The sequence below is a fragment of the Dioscorea cayenensis genome, chromosome 12 (genome assembly GCF_009730915.1).
Source record: "Dioscorea cayenensis subsp. rotundata cultivar TDr96_F1 chromosome 12, TDr96_F1_v2_PseudoChromosome.rev07_lg8_w22 25.fasta, whole genome shotgun sequence".
NCBI lineage: Eukaryota > Viridiplantae > Streptophyta > Magnoliopsida > Dioscoreales > Dioscoreaceae > Dioscorea > Dioscorea cayenensis.
In genome coordinates, this window is record NC_052482.1 from 18,116,826 (window position 1) to 18,139,466 (window position 22,641).

Sequence of the window (22,641 nt, forward strand, 5' to 3'; positions counted from 1 at the left end):
TAAAATAATATTAAATAATTATTTTAATGTACTAAACCCTAGGCCCCTCAATGCTCTTCTTCTCTTCTTGTTCGAACTTCTAAGCTTTCTCCTCCATATTCATCCACTTCCGGCGGCCTCTGCAGCCCCATCCGTCGATCACCGTCGGTCTCCGCCTTCTTCTCCAATCCAAACACCAGTGAGTACCCCATCACTATCCATGCGACGTCGGTTTCCGAGGATATGTTGTTCTTGTCCCATTTGTCGTTTTTCATGTTTGTTTTAAACGCAAAATATATGATCGAAATCGGTTTTTTTGGTGTTTGAATCATCTGAAAGTTGGTTCCTTTGAGAAATTCATCACAGCTTTTCTTCAAATTCAACAGTAGTCATTGAGGATTTTGTTCATTTGCATAGATTTTGCTATTTATCATTGGTGTGGTATAGATTTTCATCTTTGATTCCTTGAAAATTTTCATTATAGTACGTTAATTCGCTTGAGAAACCAGCACGGTGGAGTTAAGAGTGCTTATTTATTTGATAAACCCTAATTTGAAGGAAAATGCTGTTGAATTATTATGGTGGGATATAAATTTGATCATTTGCGTTGCAAGGAAGAGTTTTGAGTTTTCATATAATGTACGTATTAGAAGAAAATGCACACCACCTTAGTTATGGATAACATTTTAATGAATATTCAGTGAAAATGTTTATGTTGCTTGTCTTGGATTGATGAAGATTCTGTGAAAATTAAACTCTTGTATCAACATATACATGACGGAGAATTAAAATTCTTGTGCAAAGGTTGATTGAGTGATATATTATAGCAGAATGAACAGATCCTAATGCTCTAAGCTCCTGTTTATTGTCGATTGTGGAATGAGATCAAAATGGAGTTTTGTTATATTTGACATTCTAGTGTATCAGCTTTCAGACCATGGTTTGATGATTTTTATCTTGTTACATTATTTGAGCAACTTGGTTTGTGTATATTTCCTATTATGATGTTTGTTGCATTGCTGTATTTATACTGTGATGTAAGCAGTTATTTACACATGAGTCTGGCTAGAAGTAGTTGAAGTTATATTCTGTCTACAGACTTTGACATTGATGTAGAAATATCCTTTTTGAATTATTGAATGATCATAATGTAGGGATGTTTATAATGAGTTGATTTCTTAGCTGAATCCTTCAATTGCAGAATCTGTTATATAGAATAAAATGGGTGTTATCTTAAGTTTATCCTGCTTCTTAATGTGTATCATGTGTTTTGGTTATGGAAAGTAGGATACTTCTGAGGCTTACCTCTATTTTGTTGAATGCATAACTTGGTTGATTTTCAAGATATATATATATATATATATATATCTATAGATATTTTCCCTAAATTAGCCAAAGTAGACTGGTTATTCTTTACCTGAAAATGACAATTTGTTTCAATCACTTGGTTTCCTTTGCGGCTATTAGGTCCAAGTTAGGTATGCATATCTGATTTTAGGTTCAAGTTATATCAAGTTCAAAGACATGTATCATTTGCAGCCCTCTGTCTTTTCTTAGTTCTGGAATAGATACGGGGCAAGAGCAAATCAAGCAACTTGATCCCTCCCAGTGTCACAAGTAACTATTACATGAAACCTTCAACATTAAACCTGAAACCATGTAGCATTGAGTAAACTTTTATAATTGTTTCTTCTGAACTTCAAGTTTGATAATCTAAACCGGAAGCGTCTATGATAGTACTTAGCCAATCTGTTAAATGAAGTGCTTTTCTGGTGCTCTTCTCAGGAATGAACCCGATGAATTTCTCGACACTCTGCAGAAGTGTAGGTCTCAGGGAGATGGTTTCATCAGTTCCTGTCTATATTGGTGCTAGCGGTAGTAATCTCTCAACACTATTTGATCGTCATTGATTTCAAATTGTTAGACTGAAAATATAGGTGTTTGCTTTCAGAGATTTCTGGAGGACTGACCTTGATTTTTAGGCGTTGGGCCACAAAAAAGACTGCAGGTTCTACAAAGAATGGGACGAGATTCAAATCCAAAGTATCTTGGTGTGAAGAAGTTTGGGGGAGAGGTTGCTTTAATTGCTCAACTGAATCATACATCTGACCACATTGTTGTTCTTCACTATATTTTTCTTTTTCTTGTTTGCTTTGCAGAGGGTGATACCTGGGAACATTATTGTTCGTCAGCGAGGCACCCGGTTCCATCCTGGAGATTATGTTGGAATGGGGAAGGATCACACCCTTTTTGCCTTGAAAGAAGGGAATGTGCGGTTTGAGCGCCACAAGCTGAGTGGCCGTAAGTGGGTGCATGTCGTCCCCAAGGAAGGTCATGATCTTCACCCCCTTTATTCTACCGCTGAAACCGAAGCTGAGGCAGAAGGTCAGTTGTGCTAGTCATGTTGGTATTGAACTTTAGTGTATTACTTGAATCTTTTCTAGTATCTTAGAATTATCAACAAGATTTGTATCTTTTTCTGGCCTTAAATTAATAACACTACTGTGTTTTGCTGTTTTTCCTTAGTTTTGTGTCCGAAAGCAACTTATTTATAGTCAGGACCACCTGAGAAATAATTAAGAGTGTATTGTGGTTGTGCTGTGTGTCAGTTGGCTGAATTCATTTTTGAAATTCACAGTTGATTTTCTTGTGACGCATGCTGAAAAATATCGATGTGTTTGGCAAAATGTATACTTTAGACTTCCTTATTTCCAAACTTGGAGAACATGGCCTTATTATTATTTCTGATCTCGTTCAGTTCTATGTTCTTTTTCTTAGCATTTTGTACCTGCTATTTTCTTCTGTTTTTTTCTTTAATTCTATATACTGAGGAGATTTGAATAGATGATGCAGTAAGCGATGACTATGACGCATGAATCAATTATCATTTTGCATGAAGAGAGTAGAATCTAGAAAACAAACACAATCACTTATAATTCTCTTATTCGATGAGACTATTACTAGCATAGAACATCATAGAGCCAAACCACACGAACACATAGATAATGACAACAACAACAAAAACTGCTGGTGAAGAGCCTTATTTGAACCTAGGGAAACACACCAAACCCTGTAAACAACATGGCTGACTGCTCTCAAGCTCCAACGGTGACACACAGCTTCTCCCGCTTGACCATTATAGACCCCAAACAATTCGTCATGAGGTACAATGAAGTCCTTAGCAATGTCCAGATTGACAAAGGCTGCACAGCAGGACCATAAGAACGGTGTCCTTTCCTTCATCAGCAGCTCCACTCCGGCAACCTTTCCAAGCGCCTTAAACACAGGTGATAAAGAGCCAATGACCAGATCAAGCAATCCAGGCTTCTCACCATGGACAAACGGCGACAATGAGCCTCCATAACCAGGGAAACTCTTTCTTCAGCCCGTCCTCCAGTATGTTCAGGTACTCAATAAACTCTCTTGCTACTTTGTCTTGTTCTTCCCCGAATGTTGATATGATCGTATGGCAATTTGGCAACAACTGCATCATCATCAACAACAACAACAACAGCATTTAGCCTTGTTCATATTTTAGAATTCATACACATGAATTAATTCATACCTTCTGATAGATGAAACCAGCCCAGAATCTGATTCTAGCCCTAATATAGGGGTCCTTTGGGAGAAGCTGCCAGTCCTTATCATTCCAAACTTCATCAATGTATTCCAAGATGACAAGTGACTCTGGTATAGGTTTGCCATCCACTACTAGAACTGGTACCTTATGATAAACTGGGTTTAGTTGGATTAGTGTTTGGCTCTTGTTAATGAGGTCTTCTTGAATAAACTCATAGGGCACCCCCTTTGAGTTTTAGGGCACATTCCAACATGGTGCAGTATGCACTCAGCCTGTGCCCATGAATCTTTCACCTTAATCTCTTCCATTCTTCTATAAACTTTCTTCTTCTTCTTCTTCTTCTTCTTCTTCTTCTTTTTGTTATGATTAAGAGTTCTCTTCTTCATGTTATTTATATACAGAGAAGTTGTGGAATTAGGGCAAATTTTCATGCTTGTGGACAAAGGCTAAATTAGTCAGAGTTTCTTTTCCAAGTTTCAAACTTGTAAGACAAGAAAGGAATATTTTATATTATATATTTATGTGTGGAAAATTTGAAGTTTTGTCATTGACTAGCAACTTCTCCATGCTATTCATGTATAGAGAAGTTGTGGAATTAGGGCATCTAATCTTCTTGTTTGTGGAAAAGGCTAGACTAATCAAAGTTTCTCTTCCAAATATTAAGCTTGAAACAAAAGAAAGGAAGATCTTATATTATGTATTTATGTGTCGAAAAATTAGAAGGTTTGTCATTGACTAGTAATCCTAATTTGATTCAACCGATTGATTTGGGCTATATTGAAAGAAAAATTTTGTTGTTTGGAAGAGACTGAAAGAAACTTCATCGGTTGAATTAGGTTAAAATTGATGAGAGAAGAGACTAAATTATTTAATCAAATTGGTGACTTTGCTAATTAAAAAAAAAATATCAGAAGCTTGACACTGCTATTGTGTTTATTAATATTGTTTATAATTTGAGGTTAAATGTTGATGATCATTTTATTTATTCTATTAAAAAAAAAAATTTCCTTCTAAATAAGCCAAGGGACTTTGAAGAAAACATTAATAATATGTCACATTGAAGTCTTTTTTTAATACATATCTGGAAAATACCCATATAGATAGAATAATATCTTGATCAATTTACTTTGATTGATCTCTAAAACATAATAAATGATCACGGGTAATAAATTTGATTTTTTTTCAAAATTTTCATATTTGCAGAAAACCCCTTGAAATTTTTATAATTCTTTTACTTTCTATTAGACTTTAAAGAGTATGTTCGAACTGAATGTCTTGGGTGTGATTCATCAAGAAAAATAAAAAAAATAAACTGTTAAATAAAAAAAAGGCAACAAAATGGATGATAATATGAATGAGGATAAATAATTAATTTTTTTAATTACTAAAATCTTATATAAATGTGAGAAACTTATGAGGTTATATGAGAGAAAATTTCAGAATTTAAAAATATAATAATTTGCATGGAAGTTAATTAAAAAATAATAATAAGAAGAAAGCTTGATGACAAGCAGATGACATAAAAATTAATGGTAGGAGAGGGGGGACATAGTCCTTAGGAGTTGTTGCAAATGGGAGTTCCAAGATATGAATGAAATATATATAGGGTTTAGTGATTCTTGTGAAGAATGATGTAAACCTACTTTGTCCATGGTAATGGATGGAATGGAAGATGCTTACCCTTCTATGCAATTTTTATCTATTTTTTATTTTATTAAATAAATATTCTAGGGTTTTCATGGAGATACTCAAAGAAAGGGACAAATGGTTGTTAACTTGTTTTCTAACCCTAAAACATTGAACCAAACAAAGCTCATTAAAAAGTGGTTGTTGGTGGCAATCTTTTATTTTCTTTTTCGATGAGATGTGAATAAGTTACGTGTCAGAGGTATATACATGTGTAAAATTATTACCTCAAATACATTTGTTTTTTTCACTTTTGTATGAGATAAGGTTCGAAATCTGTCTCATTGTCTAAATATGAGAAACCCCATGTAGAAGACTTAATACTGATAAACTAAGAAGTCGTTAATTTGTGGATCTTAATCTAATCTAGCTATTCTCTATCATATTAATATTTTATTTAATAGTTTTATTATAGTAAAAACATGCTAAATATTTTGTCATTCATTTCAATGTAAGTAACTTAAAAAAGTAATGTTGTTGTAAAAAAACACAGATTTACCTCAAGTTAATTAATATTTTAGAATTTATAAAGTCTAAGTAATTCACTAGTACCAATGATTTCCAAAACCCTAAACCATCTTTTCATCACTAATTGAATGTTGATATCTCCCAAAAGTGTTTGAAGCTTTGGAAAAATGATAGTCTCATTTGACCACAAAGATTTTTACCTTGATATTAACAACCATTGGACTTAACACTTTGACTACTTGTGCTACTCAACTCTATTTATGTTACCTCCAATGTGGTTTATCATGATCAACTAGTTAACATGTTAATTAACTTAACCATTAAACTATTAAAAAAATCATTAAACATTATGCTTTTAATACATCCGATTAACATAGGCCAAATACATGTAATTGGTTACAAAGAAAGTTCAGCGAAACCTAACATATATAAGTAGTAAGGAATATTTAAGTTACAATGTATGCCATTGATCACAAGGAATGAATCATTTATTTTTTTATTATTATTAAACATATATATTTGTTATTATTTGAGAGCAAACAAAACACACACATGTGATCACACACACATGTTCTCCCTACACAAACCCTAAAGAGTTTTTAAGTTAACAAACCAAATAATCTCATGTTCATGTCTCATATGAAAACAACCTTTAAAACATAGTCATGAAGTCATGGTCTCTCTAACTTATTCGATTTAGTTTATTCACCGACTCATTTGAGTCATTTCTCTTTAAACTTTGTTCTTTTAAGTTAGAATAAAATAAATTATTAATGTTTCAAAAGCTAGTAATTTTATTTTCAAACAACCTTGAACACATATAGTCATGAAGTCATGGTCTCTATAACTTATTCGATTTAGTTTATCCACTGACTCATTTCTCTTTAAACTTTGTTCTTTTAATTTAGAATGAAATGCATTATTAATTTTTCAAAAGCTAGTAATTTTATTTTATTTTATTTATATTTAAAAGAATATGTACTAGAAATTTTAAAATTTTTAATGACATAAGATTCTGTCGGCCATATCAAAAGTTCAATAATTTTTAATAAATATTAACTCATACAAATAACCAGATAACATACAAAAGAATACGTCATATACTATATATATATATATATATATATGAAATCTTCATGGTTTACTTCAACAACCAACTTATTTGATGGAGACTTAGGGAAAAGAGAATAAATATTAAAATAGATAACATTTATATGTTATGTTAATTATAATTAATTAGTTTATGTAGGTTTTAATGCCCGTGAAAGTTTCTAAGTAATTGTTTGACATGTGAGAGAGTGTAGATTATAATTTCTAGATGTTTGTGGTTGTGACCCTTCCTAGGTTTCAAAGTTTAATGTTACCAAGTAATTTTGTCCATTCTAGTGGAGGGTATGGAAGCTAGTATTCTTGGGCATTGGATTTTTGGAATTAGTGAGACTCCTTAATTAAGATTAGATTAATTAGCATGTACTTTGTGTTTTAATTATTTAAATTAATTTTGTCTTGTTATATTAAGTTTCATATATTTATGTGTATTCTCAAACTCCAAAACTATCACGGAATTGTTCTATATTTTTCTAATACATATCAAAAAAGACCTATCGTTGTTCTTAAAATAAAAAAATATTAGGTATTATTAGAATTTAAAAAAAATTGTATGGTGTGATACATTGACATAATTAAAAATTATTTTTTTATGAGAAAGGCGATAAGTGCACGAAACCTGCGACGAACACGTGGGGGAGCCGTCTCATCACCGAAAATCAAGCGTTCACTCAACTTTTACAGTGCTAGAGCCTCAAACCCTACTAGCGATTCCGACCACGATGCAACTCAGGAGTAGTTGCTCCTTCTACATTTCTAGACAGGCCTGAGATGTCAGACGATATATATCTTCCGCCTGCTTAGACTATTATCTACTTTCTGCTTCTCTATTTTATTTTCTGTACTTTGTTCCTCTCACTTTTGGTGAGAGGATTTTCTTCTTTGTACTTTCGTCTTTCCTTTCAATAAATCAATGATTTTCCCACTTTTTTTTTTAAAAAAAAAGCAAACCCTAAAGAATGAGACAAAAAATCTTAGGTTAGATATTAGCGATTTATTCCTAAGATCACATGGTTAATCTTTTTGAGTATCATGTTGTCATGGTTATGTTCCACTACTTTTGGTTTAGGTCACTTTCTTGGTGATTCTTTGCCCTAATCAAACTAACAAGACTTATTTGTCTCTTTAGGTCATGCATGCATGTCTCAGGGCTTTGACAAGTTGGAGGCCTAGAAATCATGACCTAAAAGAGTTATTTGTCCAAATTTGAATATCATTTAGGGTTTGTTAGTTGTGAAACCCTAGACTTGTAGTAATTTTATATCTCTTGACAAGACTCCCACACCTCCCTCAACCTAAAAGAGTATAGGGCCATAACAAGATTCTATTTAAAGGTGGAAACCCTAGTTTTGTTTGTTCAAATTTGTACTCTCTTCCATTCGCTTACAACTTAAGGGTTTTGTTTTCCTTTTTCTCAATGAGTTGATAGCCAGAAGTTTTCTTGTTACTTTCTCATATTCCATTTGCTTTATTAAATTATATATAAAGGAAAACTTTTATATAAACATTTATATTTACTAGAGAAAAAAATATATTAATAATTTAGGCCATGAGAGATCTTATTAAATATTATCTCTTGCCAACAACATTTATAGTCTATTGACACTGAGTCCTTTGAGTCTGGGCAATGACAAGAGATGAAATCTTTATTGTATCAAAGTAAAAGAGGATGGTATATTTAAAAAACAGTTGCACACCCTTCAAACATGGTTTGTCCACATTTGTAAAAAACAAAAAAAAGAAAAACTCTTGGATTATTAATGATCAAATTTCATATTTTCATGTATTTATATAATGGATTTTAGTAATTTCAGGAAATGAAAATTGATTACAAAAGTGATATTAAAGACAATTATAGAAAACTCAAAAGAGAATTTTACTCCATGTGTTTATATTAACTATTACATTTGAGTTTTGCACAAATATTAAGACTGCCATTAAAGTTTTTACCATCTAAAAAAAATTATGATTAGACCCATTTACTTTTGTTAAAATTGTTTATTCTTAATAATAATGCACATATACATCTCTTTCTGAACTAGAAATAGAGCAAACTTGGAAAAAAAAAGTAATTAATGCTTATAAAATTTTAAAAAATGGCAAATAATTAAAAAAAATTTAAATGTGACAGTTAACATAGAACGGAGGGAGTATATGAATTTATACTTCACTTAAATCAAAATTATGATCAAATTACATCATAGTTTGTGATTTTCTTAAATTATTAATTTAAAATTTTAAATTTAAAAGTGATGCAAATTATAAAAGCAACACAAAAATAAAGCTTTATACTGCATATAGAAAGAATTCAAAAGAAATTTTCCAAATCAACTCATTTGGTCATGATTATGATTGAACTTTTACTAATATTTTAATCATCAAGGTTTTGTCAAATTAAAAAACAATGATACTCAATCAAATTAATAGAAAATTTATTGAAACATTTATAGTGAATGGATGGTAACTCTTTCTCTTGCAAGATGAGAGGTTGAGAGATCAACTCTCTCTCATAATATTAGTTAAAAAAAAAATAATTTATTTACCTTTATATATATATATATATAAACTCTAAACTAAAATCATACATGACAATTGACACATATCCAACTCACTGATTTAATTCTTACAACAAAAATAATACTAAATCAAAATTCTATTCACCAACAATTATTGGTTCTAGTGCTAGAGATTGGGCCTAAGAGTTGTATTACATAACAGGTGGAATATTGAGACATCTGAAAAATCCAAAAACAACTGAAATTATTAACCTACTATCAGATCCATTGTTGCTCAAAAAAACCTAAACAAATAAATAAAATTTTTTTTAAAAAAACTTTAATTAAATTACATATTAATATAATCAACAGTCTTTTGGTCTATTGGTATAAGATCCCTTACATAAGGTTTTATTTCAGACATACTTGAGATCAAAAACCTACTCAAAATAAGGATACGGTTTATGAAGCTTGTGAATGCGTTCCACATCGATGTACATCTCTGACTCGTAAATTTTAAATAATCGTATTTATCTTTTAAATAAAAATAATAATAATAAAGTACATATTGATATATAGGCAGAAAAACAAAAACCTTAATTAAAGTACATCCATATATATAGTCTATAGAGAGGCAGAGAGATGCATTGAAAACCTAATAAACTAGAAATTATGTAGGGTTGGTAATTCACATTATATGATACCTGATGAAACGTGTTGACCACGTTAAGTTAAGACTTTTTGTAGTAGAACTAGAACCTCACTTAGGTCCCACACACACACACACACACACACACACACACTACTAGTACTACTAGCACAATCATCCCTAATCCGTACCCATCTCTACCCACTTCTCATCTATCCAAACACTCAATCTCAACTATTCAAAATTAAATTATTTTTTAATTATATAAATAAATAAATACATAGAATAGTTTTTTTTCTTCAAATATATTTTGTAAGGACAACCAATTTAAAATCATTTTAAACGAACTACTGAGAACTCTATAAAAAAAATAAATATTTTATGATAAATATTTTTATTTTTATATAAAAGATTCAAATTAAAAATTACTTTGATTTAAGTAATTTCAAATTTTTATCAATTAGATAATTCTGACGAATTAAATAAATATTTTTTTAATTTCATAAATATAAATATTATGTGGGTTAATATGAAGAGAATAAATAAAAAAATATAATATTAATCATGTAGTATAAAATGTTTCCTTTCAATTGATTACTAAGTCTATATTTGGAAAATTTATTTTAAACAAATAGCATTATTTTTAAACATTAATATATTCTCCATTGCATGAAATTTTTTTTTTAATAAATACAATGCAATTCAACCAACTTTTCATCCATATGAAAAATAATAATAAATAACTATATATATATTTAAGAATATATATTTTTTTAAAATTCAAAGTCAAACATTATCTATATTATATATGTAATTTTAATATTTATGAGGGCGAATATATATAACCAAAAAAAAGAAAAAAAAGTGGATTGGACCAACTTCCATCCGTCCGGCCACACAGCGGATCCCTCGTCCAGACATTATTCCAAGTTCCAACCCTCACACCAGACTCTCTGCAAGCCGTACACGTGTCCTTGGAAATCCCCAGCCATATCCTCACACGTGTTCCCCCACTCATGCGAAAATAGAGAGAATAAATTTATTACTACAATAAATAAAAATAAAATAATAAAAATAATAAGAAAAACAGTTCCGGTCCCAAACGCGCGTTTCCCGGAAAACGACGAAAAACGTGAAGTCGAAGACCAAACGGTTCTTTTGGTGGGGGCCCACCTTCAAAAACCCAAAGACCCAACTCCCCGCGCACGTGTGAACCCGCACGTGCGACGAGCTTGAACTCTCTTGTCGTTTTCCCCCAATGCCGTTTCGGTGCATTAAAAAAACCATATATCTTATTTATCTATTTATTTATAAAAAAAAATTCACCATTTTGTTCTCTTTTTATGATGTTAATCTATATTTATATTTTTTAAGTTATTATTAAAAAGAAATAAAAATAAAGAAATAATAAAAGAGAGTTTGGTGAAAAGGAAGCAGTGCTGTCTCCCTGAGCACCTGCAAGTTTCTACATAAGTGTTTTAGTAGGAGTACTGTAGTAGTACTAGTCAAAGAAGTAACCTAACCAACCCATTCATCAATGTGTTTTAAGTAATTATTATTTCTATCTTATTTTTTATTTTTATGCATTTATTATTTATCATCTTTAAAAAGTAAATATTTACTCCCAAGTTTATGGTATTTATGGTTTTGGTTGTAAATTTTGGAGGGGTGCTTGATTATGATCATTTATTTTTTTTTAATTACTTTTGAATTAATAAAAAAAAATAGAGGTTTTAGATATATTTTTTTTAAAATCTAGACTCACTAGTTTTTTTTAAAATATTATGGGTTCTAAATCAGTTCAGACCAATATTAAAATCACTGTATAAAAATAAATCTCTTTTACCATGTATTTACTTGAAATTATTTGCTTAAGTTATCCAAGTATAATTTATGTACATATAAATATTCAATATTTAATTAATTAATTATTCATTTTAAAATCATCATTTTTTTAAATATTTTTGAAAAAAAATAATAATAAGAAAACAAATAAAGAGGGACCGCTTTTGAGTGGTTGAACTTGAAACTCATTTTCAACAATTTTTGTTGTTATCCATACTCATCATTTAGTTGCCTTTTGAAGTCATTTCAACTACCAATATATTTATAAAGAAAAATATAGATTATCATTTTTTAATCTTAATTATATAAACAATAAGGAACAATTAACGGAAAGTTGGTATGTTTCTTGTTGGTTTATTTACATTTTCATCACCATTATTTTTATTTCCTCTCATTAAATATATATATATATATATATATGTATATATATATATATATATTGTGGCAATATATTGCATGCAATGTATGGCCGGAATCATGCCTCACATCTAGTTAATTAATTAGTTAATTAAAAATAATTAGATATAATAAATAAGGCATGTTAACAAGAAGTCAAAAATAGTGGCTAATTGAGACCAAATCCAATTCTTTTCTTGTTTTTCTGTCCCACTTTTAATTTAACACACACATGGGTCGGTTTGTCACTTACTCTTTCTTTCTCTCTCCTTCAAAAATATATTTATACTTGAATTTCAAATTTAAATTTTTATATATATACACATGAATTTTATTGGTTAAGAAAAATATGAATGATTATAATGTAAGTGATTTTTAATTATATTATTAGGAAAAAAATTAATAATTTTATATTAAGTTCAATGTAATTTTGAGGGCTTGATAATTGATAGGCATATGGGCACATGTTGTATTTCATAGTTTGTGTTAGAAAATTGTGAGAGCTTGAAATATAATTAATTAATTAATTTTAAAATTTAAACAAGTATGATCATAAACCCCACAACTTAATTTGTAGTTAAGCAAATAATTATAGTGATTACTTAGTCTCATACAACATGATTAACATTGAATTGATTAGCAATTTCTCAAATATTGTAAATTTAGAATATAATGATGCTTCTATAATAATTAATTTATATTTATTAAAAATTTAAAAAGTACAAATAAATAAATAATAAGATGGAAAAGATGAATGAATATATATATATTAATAAAAAGAAACCAACATGATTTAGCTATCCCTACATATTATAATACCACCCAAAACAATGTGTTTCTTTTTATTTATTTATTTATTTTCTTTTTCCCTTTACTTTCTCTAATCCAACAAACAAGTGGAAAGCAAGCCTCCTCTTTTAAAAAAAGATGAGTTCAATCTTCAAAACCATATTATGATTCATCCTAAGAATCTATTCTTTAATTGTGTTCCAACTTATCTAATATATATATATATATATATATAACTCTGTCCTCATTAGTCCCAATCTATGCTAAATAAAAAAATCACCGTGTTAAACTTTTGTCAGAACACCATAAACATATATATATATACATAACATTTTTGGCAAAGATCATCTTCCACCTTAATCTTGATTAACTAATGAGAAAATCTTTTGAAAATCACACTAACAACTTAGTTTAGTTTACTTAAAGATAATAATAACAATAATAATAATAGTAATATTAAAAGAAGTAGTTTGCTAGTAGAACATCATTGGACTTGCATTAATGAGGAGCTTGAAGTAATGAGCTCTAACTAAGAATCATCATCATCATCATCATAATAAATATCATCATAAATATAACATATTGAAGGTTTTAGAGATATATATGAAGGAACTTTATTTGGTTACTTGAAATGGCTTGGAAAAAAGCCAAGAGAAGTGGGGGTGTGTGCAAAGAGACAAGGAACTGGTGGGCTTTTTGTCAAGAAGGCGAGGGACACTCAGACACAACCTCACCTCTCTCAGCTCTCTCTCTCTCTCATATATCAATCAAAATTGTATCTTTATATATATATATATATATATATATATGAGATTTATATAGAGTGGAAAGAGGAATGAAGCAGTGGGAGGAGTCCCAGCCCACACGAGTGGCTTCTTTTTGAGCTTGTTCATGAATCCTGAGCACTCAGTCTCAAAGTAAGGGAACCAGACTCTGTGAAGAAAGAGTGAGACAAAGTCCTCTTCTTCTTCTTCTTCTTCTTCTTCTTGCTTCTTCTTTGCTTGTTGTTGAGTTGTTTGTGAACTGTTGTTGTGTTTTATGGTTGTTGTTGTTTGAATGCTCTGTTTCTTTACTTTGTGTGAAGAGTAGTGGTTGTTGGTTGTGTTTCTTTTTGTTTTTAGAGTTGAAAAGGAGAAGTTTTGAGTGTGTTTAATGGCTGAGATTGGGTTCTTCTCTGCACCACCACCACCACCACCACCATCACTATTTCAAGCAGCAGAACATGAGTGTTGTGTAGATGAGAGGAAGAAGAAGATGAAAGCTCTGAGCTTTAATGGAGAGCAGGAGGTTGAGAATGGACAGCAAAAGCTCTGTGCTAGAGGTCATTGGAGACCTGCTGAAGATGCTAAGCTTAGAGAACTTGTGTCTCAGTTTGGTCCCCAAAACTGGAACCTCATTGCTGAAAAACTTGAAGGCAGATCAGGTCCTCATCAAACTTTTCCATATATACTTTTTTGTTGTCTTTGATGTATAAATACTTAGAAAAAAAAAAAGTTTTTGGATTTTGAAACAGGGAAAAGCTGCAGATTGAGATGGTTCAACCAGTTGGATCCAAGGATAAACAGGAAAGCATTCAGTGAAGAAGAAGAGGAGAGATTGTTAGCTGCTCATAGACTTTATGGAAACAAATGGGCACTGATTGCAAGACTATTTCCAGGAAGAACAGATAATGCTGTGAAGAATCACTGGCATGTTATCATGGCAAGGAAACAGAGAGAACAATCCAGTGCTCACAAGAGAAGAAGGTCCTCCATTGCCACCAATGTTTCCAGTGCTGAAAGCACCATCACTTCTACTGACACTGATCTCTCTCTCAACTCCATTTCCTTTCCCATTCCTCCTTTTCATCCTCCACAAACATCTGATTTCCTTCTTGGTAAACACAAACATCTCATTTTCATTTCTGTTTCTCATTTCTTCTTCTTCTTGTTCTGTTCTTATTTGGTTTTATTTTTTTATTATTATTTTTTTATTGTTGCAGTTTCTGAGATAGCAAACAAGGCTGTTGCTGATAATTCTGAATCTGATTCTTGTGAGAAGATTAGGATGCAATTCATAGACTTTCTTGGTGTTGGAGCAACATAAGCAGCTTTTCTGTTGTAGTTGTAGTTGTTGATCATTGAATGCAGCAATGACAATACAATGTTCTTGTTTGGTCCTTTGTAAGTGAAAGCTTATGTTGTTATTAGGAAATCAAAGCTGCTTCTTTGTGTCTTTTTTTTTTCTTTTTTTTCTGAACTATATATATATGATATATATTAATTATTGACTGAGAAGCTAATGTAGGAAGTAGGATGGTGATGGTGGTTTTGAAGGTGGAGGTTTCTTATTTGTGAAACAAAAACAAAAGTGTTTGTTTCTTGATGAGAGACATGTAATGTTGAGATGGGAATGAAAAGATAGCAGAGGAATTCAATTTCTATTTTTGTTTTTCTGTTGTGCTCTGTTTCTTTTAGTTGATATTTTTAAAGTTTCATGACTGAGAGAACATGTTCATATTATGTGTGTTTGTGTATTGTTGAAAAAGTTGAAAGAAGAGTTGGAGAATGAGTGGGACATATGCATGCTTATGTTTGAGGAAAAACTCTTGTGTTTTAACTATGAAGTGGAAGTTGGGGAAGTGGTGGTGAGAAAATAATAATAATAATAATAATAATAATAATAAATAAATAAATAATAACTCTTTTTCAAACACCTAATATTGATATAGCCCAATGGTAAAATACGAGATTTTTATATTATTTGGAGAAAATTCTCCTCTAAACATACTTATAATGTTTATGTGGACGGGGAATTGCCACAATATCTTTATTTTTTGAAACTAGAGAGCATGGTCAAAAAAGTCGAACTCACATTTCTCCTAAATAAAGGGACCCGGGATATCGTTAGGTTATAAGTCCGTTTAGTGATATATATAATGCATATTTAAGTTTTTAAACCTATATATATATTTTAATTATTATTTTTTTTTAAAAAAAGAGGGAGAAAATAATGGGCACAAAAAAACAGAGGGAAGAGTTGGCATGATTCCATTCCCATATATGGCAAGAGAAAAGGAAGAGATGGCAAATAAAAGTAATGTTGTTTTCTTGTGGTCTTATTAGTATCCATTTTTTCTTTTTTTCTTTTTAATCACTAAAATCTCTCTCTGACTCTTTCTCTATACCCCCTACAAACCTCTCCCTGCCCACTACTTCAATCATGCTATGCTCCTCAATAGTTACTCTGTCAGTATACACCACTTTTTAAAAATAAATAAAATAAAATAACTCTGGTTTTTAACTCTCTCAAATAATTACATCTCTTTTTAAAGGTAAATAAAATAAATAAATAAATAATTTTTATCTTCTAGTAGTTGTTGTTCTTGTTGTAGTGCACCTTAGTGTCCTTTGTGTAAACAATGCTCATCATTCTTGGTTGAAAGTTACACATTGAGTAATAATAACAAACTCATTTACTCACATTAAAAGCTTAAGTTTTTAAAATTAATATTACAATTTCACATAAAAATAATTAAATTTTTAATGAATAATAGTAAATAATAATATTTGTCGCAATAACAAAGACACGTTTCCCAAAAAGAAGGAATTGAGAAACGCGTTTCCCCTCAAAGTTGAAAAAAACAAAGGTTCAGGACAGAACGAGAATCCTCTGACATGCATTGCACGTGAGGCCAGCAAGGGAAACGTGCATCCCCTATATATCTTCAAACAAACATTTTTATTTTTATTTTTTATTTAAAAATAAAATATAGCGTTTTTTTAATAATATTATTAAAAAAATTTAAAAAAAAGAAAGGCGAGAATAACGTTTATGCTGGTTTTGGGGCATATTTAAAGAGGGGGTTATGAGTTTGAAGAGGCGTGGGTTTGAGGGGAGACAAGAATGGGAAACGGAAAACGGTTTTCAGTGGAGAAGGAGGGAAACCAGGAAAAGAAGAAGAAGAAGAGGTTATTAGAGTTTGGTGTAACTGTTTTCGTTCTCTTCTGCGTCTTCTGTTTTCGTTTTCTCTTTTGGTTTTTTTGGTGTTTTGAAACGGTTCACTAACAAACTTTTTTTTTTTTTGTTGGTGTGTTTTGACTGACTGAGTTTATTAACTCTAATAAGACAAGGTGTTGTTATAAATAATGTATCATTTTAATATATATATATATATATATATGACGTGTTTAAATTTAAATAATTTCAAGTTGGTTACCGTGGTGTAAAAGAACCCAAGAGGGTTGATCTAAATGACCTCTTTGCACTAGTTATAATAATTTACGAATCTTTTTAAAAAAATTCTCCTACCATATAATTTTAGAGACGTAAAACTATTGTTACTCTCACTGGGGATCTACAGGACTCAATGAACAGTATTGATGTATTGATGAACAATTCCTGAGCCAAAACTGTACAATGCATGAATATTACAAAAAACAGTATTACTAGAAAAATATTTAAATTCCGGCCTTATCTCTTGTATTTTTGTGTGTCATATCATTAGGCTATTTAATTATTAACTATAAGCAAGTGTTTTACCGTTGTTGATAGAGATCATGAATTAATTTAGAGCCGGTAACTCATAAAAACCCATGTTAGTCGAAGATAAAAAAAATTCATAATTATATAAAAAAATCTTATTTTTATGTAGTAATTGAGTATAAAATATGGAAATCATAACGGAAAATGAGTACATACACAGGATTAATTATAAATAAATATGTAAAGTAAATAAATAAATAAGAAGTAAAAAAAAAAAGTGATTAGTTAAATGCACCGCTTTTTATGCAGGAATTGAATAAAGCTTATGATAATACCGGCTTATTAATGTTCAAAGATATGATCATTTGGTCATAACTCTGGTCGGAGACTCACTAATGAGCTGCTAATTATCATTAATTAAATGCTAACTTAAGTCTTTCTCACTTAAACCCCTACAAAATCACAAAACTCAACAGAGGGTATATAATAAACAGAACACACATTATAATTTCCAAATTTAAATAGGGCATATAAAATGCCCTACCCTGCTAAAAAAAACAATTAGTTTATTATAGTAAAAAAATAATGAATACTATAAAATTAGCACAACCATAAGATTTATTGACACCGAGTCTGATATGAAGGAAACTCAAAGAAACAAGCAAGAACTTGGAAATCAATGGAAAAGAACACAAGATGGAAGAGAAATTCCAAGAAAACACACTCAAAACACACTTCATTCCTTAGTTTTTCCAATACAAGTCATTAGTTCTTATATGTTTACATTGATGGCCAAGATTAAGCTAATCCACGGGCCCAATTCCTTACAACCAATCAATGGTTCGAGATGTAGAGACTTATAATGACCCTCTTAAGATGTTCCAGAGGATCAACTTCTCCATATCAATACTCCCCCTTTTTAATTTTTCCTTGTCCACAAGGAAAAAGTCAGGAAATCTCAACTGAAGTTCTTCCGCAAATTCCCAAGTCGAATCAGCAGGAGAAGAGTTAGACCCGATGAATGAGCCACTGTGTTGCAGCTGAACTCCCTCTTTTAACTGACCTTCGATCAAGTATTGCTAATGGTTTCAACTTTGAAGTTGGCAAAGCAGAAGGAGGCAATGCTTGTGCTTCCTATTCAGAGGCCAAAGCAGCTTTCAATTGGGAAGCATGAAATACCGGGTGCACAACAGAATCATTGGGAAGGTTCACTTTGTATGCACATTTACCAATCTTATCAATTATTTTGTAAGGTCCATAAAACTTGGCAGATAACTTGGGAAATTCCCTTGCAACCACAGAATTCTGACTGTAAGGATGGAGCTTAATGAACACTAAGTCCCCAATTTGAAAAGTTCTATTTGTTCTATGCTTATTGGCTTGTCTTGCCATTCTTTGTTGTGCTCTTGCTATTGATTGTCTGAGTAACTGTATCACAGCTTCCCTATCTCTGAGCAATAGATCCACAGCTTCAATAGGTGAATCCTTTGGAATATAAGGTAAGTGAATTGGAGGAGGGACCCCATACAATGCCTGAAAAGGAGTCATCTCTATTGCTGAATGAAAAGATGAGTTATACCAATCTTCAGCTAGCGATACCCATTTACTCCAACTCTTGGGAATATTCCCAACCATGCACCTCAAATAACATTCGAGGCATCTATTTACCACCTCCGTTTTACCATCAGTCTGAGGATGGTATGCTGAGGAATGCTTCAATTCAACTCCTTGAATTTTAAAAAATTCACTCCAAAATCTACTCATGAAGACTGGATCTTTGTCACTTACTATAGAAGCTGGACACCCATGTAATTTGAAGACATTGTCCAAAAAGAGTTGAGCTACATCCATTGCTGTATAAGGATGAGAAAATGGTATAAAATGGGCATATTTAGTAAGCCTGTCAACCACCACCAATATAACATTTTTTCCATTAGATCTAGGAAGACCTTCAATAAAATCCATGGATATGTCAGTGAAAATTGTATAGGGTATGGGCAATGGTTGAATCAATCCAGGAGATGCTATCAATTCTGGTTTAAACCTTTGACAAACTGAGCAATTTCTCACCAATTCTCTTACATGCTTCCATAAATTCCTCCAGTAAAATACTGCAGAAACCCTCCTGTAAGTAGCATTAATTCCTGAATGTCCCCCCAAAGAACTGTTGTGATAATGCTGTAAAATTTCTTTCCTAATTTTGTCATCTCATCCCACCACAATCTTTCCCTTTCTTCTTAATTGATTCTGAGACCATGAATAGTGATGAACTAATTCCCCTTCCTGTAGCCGCTGTATAATTGGCTGCAAATGTATATCCTGTTCCCATGAGGCTTTGATTCTTTCCATTAAATCTGAAGTAACAGTTGACATAGCCTGCAATAACACCTCCAAAGAGCTTATTCTTGATAATGCATCTGCTACTACATTTAATTTCCCATTCTTATACTGAATTTCATAATCATACTCCACTAACTTGGCTAACCAAGTATACTGACTACGGGTTGATAATTTCTGTTCAATCAAGAACTTTAGCGGTTTATGATCTGTTTTGATCATGAAATGTCTGCCCACTAAAAATTGATGCCATTTCTTCACAGCAAACAACACTGCAAATAGCTCTTTATCATATACAGACAAGCTTTGATGCTTCTTTGACAATACCTTGCCAATAAATGCTATTGGATGCCCTTGCTGTAATAATATAGCTCCAATTCCTCCACTTGATGCATTTGTCACCACCGTGAATTCTTTGTCAAAATTAGGTAAAGCCAAAACGGGTGTCGTAATTAAAACCTTCTTCAAAGAGTCAAATGCAATCAATGCTAACTCATTCCATTCAAAAACTGCATTTTTCTTCAGTAAATCATTTAAAGGCTGGCAAATCATTGCATAGTTCCTGATAAACCTACGATAATACCCAGCTAATCCTAAAATCCCTCTTAATTGTTTGAGAGTAGTAGGAATTGGCCAATCAGAAACAGCTTTGACCTTCTCAGGATCTGTAGCCACACCTTCCATAGATATAATATGACCAAGATATTGAACATGTTTTACTGCAAAACTACATTTGCTTAACTTAACTGTCAAAGATTGATCTGATAACAACTGGAAAACCTTAATTAAATGCTCGACATGCTCCATTTCACTGCAGCTATAGATAAGGATATCATCAAAGAACACTAGGACAAACTTTCTCAAGTAAGGCTTAAAAATTAAATTCATTAGATGTTGAAAAGTGGATGGAGCATTCACCAATCCAAAAGGCATGACCAGATATTCAAAATGTCCCATATGTGTTCTAAAAGCTGTCTTATGTACATCTTTGGGGTCCATTCTAATCTGATGGTATCCCACCTTTAAATCCAGCTTTGTAAAAATTGAAGCTCCATTTAACTCTTCAAGCAATTCTTCTATGATTGGCATATGAAATTTGTCCTTAATTGTGATTTGATTCAACCCCCTGTAATCTATACAAAGCCTCCACAAATTGTCCTTCCTTATCACTAAAACTACAGGTGCAGAAAATGGGGAATGGCTATGTTGAATTACCCCAGCTTCCAACAATTCCTGTGTTAGCTTTTCAATTACATCTTTCTGCAAAGCTCCAAATTTGTATGACCTCAAACTAATAGGTTGAGACCCTTCCTTTAGATTGATCTGATGATCATATTGTCGGAATGGTGGTAATCCTCTTTTCACTTCAAAAATGTGAGCAAAACTGTGCAAAACTTCAGCAATTTTTACAGGCAACTTTGCAGTAACCACAGACAATTGATCTTTCTCAGAAGTCTCCCTTGACTCACTATATAACTGCTGTATTGAAATTGTGTAACACTGTGTGAACGACAACTGAGCTTCTTTAACTAATAATTTGTGCATATTAGCTTCAGACACCATCTTCCATTCTCTCTCTTTTTCCCCTTGTAACAAACATACTTGATTTCCCATGTAAAATTTCATCTGTAATCTTTTAAAGTTCCACATGATATCACCAAGATCAGCTAACCACTGTATACCCAATATCATATCAAAATTATCCAAAGGAAGGATAAGAAAATCAGCTTGAAAAATTCTGCCATTCATGCCCCACTGAAACTGCTTACAGATTTCATTACAAACAATCATATTGCCATTTGCTGCACAAACTCTTACACCAGAAATTGGTTCCAGAACACATCCCATTTGCTTGGCAATCCTACTATCAATGAAATTATGTGTACTCCCTGAATCAATTAACAGAAACAATGTCCTAGTACCATAATTGCCTTTAATCCTCATGGTTTGAAAACTTCCAATACCTGTTAAGGCATTCACAGATAGCTGCAGAGTTTCAGAATTCTCCAGCATCAATTTTTCACCAGATTCCCATTCCTCATTCACTTCCAAATCCTCATTAGCATCCCCCTCTATAGTCAACATATACAGTTGCCTCTTGTAGCATCGGTGACCAGGCACAAACTTTTCATCACACCAAAAACACAAGCTTTTTTGTCTCTTCTCATCAATCTCTCTTCCAGATAGTTTCTTGTTCATTTTCGTAGGATCTTTATCTGAATTTGTACCATGTAAAGCAAGAATTCCCTTTCCAGCTTCATTATGATTCAAATTTGCATTCACCACTGTTCTAGCCATAGATCTTTGCATACCACCACCTTTATTAACATGAATTTTGTTTGATCTTTCCCAAGAACCCTTCTTATTCCAAAGAGCATCCTAAACCCTTGCCAATGCATATGCTTCTTGTAAAGAAGTAGGTTTTAACACCCTAACAAACATCTCCACTTCTTCTTTTAATCCACCCAGAAAATGGCTGATTGCTTGCTCTTCATTCAGACTAGTTCTACTCAACCTTAAATCAAATTCTTCTTGATAAAGTTGAAGAGAACATACTTGCCTTAACTTCTTGAGCTCAGCCAAAGGATCATTGAACAACTATTCGCCAAATCTTGCCAGCAAGATTTCCACAAACTCCTTCCACAGCAACATCTTTCCTCTCTCTCTCTCACCTTCAAGAAAGATTGAAACCAATATTGTGCCTTGCCTTCAAAATGAATTGAGGCTAACTTGACTTTAGATACATCAGCAGTATGATCCAAATCGAAGAACTGCTCCGCTTTGTAAAGCCATTCTTCAACCTTAGCTCCATCAAATTTTGGGAATTCCAACTTAGTATAATGGTT

At 31.8% G+C, this 22,641-nt stretch overlaps 3 protein-coding genes across 4 annotated transcripts; 2 read left to right on the forward strand and 1 right to left on the reverse strand.

Moving 5' to 3' along the window:
- The first annotated feature begins 59 nt into the window (after positions 1-59).
- On the forward strand, positions 60-2,636 carry LOC120274097 (50S ribosomal protein L27-like). The gene is given in 5 exon segments (XM_039280846.1): positions 60-178; positions 1,765-1,854; positions 1,931-2,001; positions 2,003-2,053; positions 2,139-2,636. Coding segments are annotated over 4 exon segments (450 nt in total). The 5' UTR covers positions 60-178; positions 1,765-1,766; the 3' UTR covers positions 2,379-2,636.
- A 253-nt stretch (positions 2,637-2,889) lies between these two features.
- Positions 2,890-3,793, reverse strand: LOC120274098 (glutathione S-transferase U10-like; the record flags this gene model as incomplete). The annotated part of the gene is made up of 2 exons (XM_039280848.1): positions 2,890-3,463; positions 3,545-3,793. Coding segments are annotated over 2 exons (405 nt in total), but the record flags the coding sequence as incomplete, so codon positions are not given.
- A 9,985-nt stretch (positions 3,794-13,778) lies between these two features.
- LOC120273467 (transcription factor CSA-like) lies at positions 13,779-15,414 on the forward strand. Of its 2 annotated transcripts, none has more exons than XM_039280091.1 (4): positions 13,779-13,940; positions 14,116-14,417; positions 14,508-14,870; positions 14,976-15,414. In XM_039280091.1, the coding sequence occupies exons 2-4, from the start codon at positions 14,147-14,149 to the stop codon at positions 15,077-15,079; spliced, it is 738 nt and encodes a 245-aa protein (XP_039136025.1). In that variant the 5' UTR covers positions 13,779-13,940; positions 14,116-14,146; the 3' UTR covers positions 15,080-15,414. The 2 variants fall into 2 exon arrangements, with proteins under 2 accessions (XP_039136025.1, XP_039136026.1); XM_039280092.1 differs by having other exon boundaries at positions 13,779-13,911.
- The last annotated feature ends 7,227 nt before the right edge of the window (positions 15,415-22,641 follow it).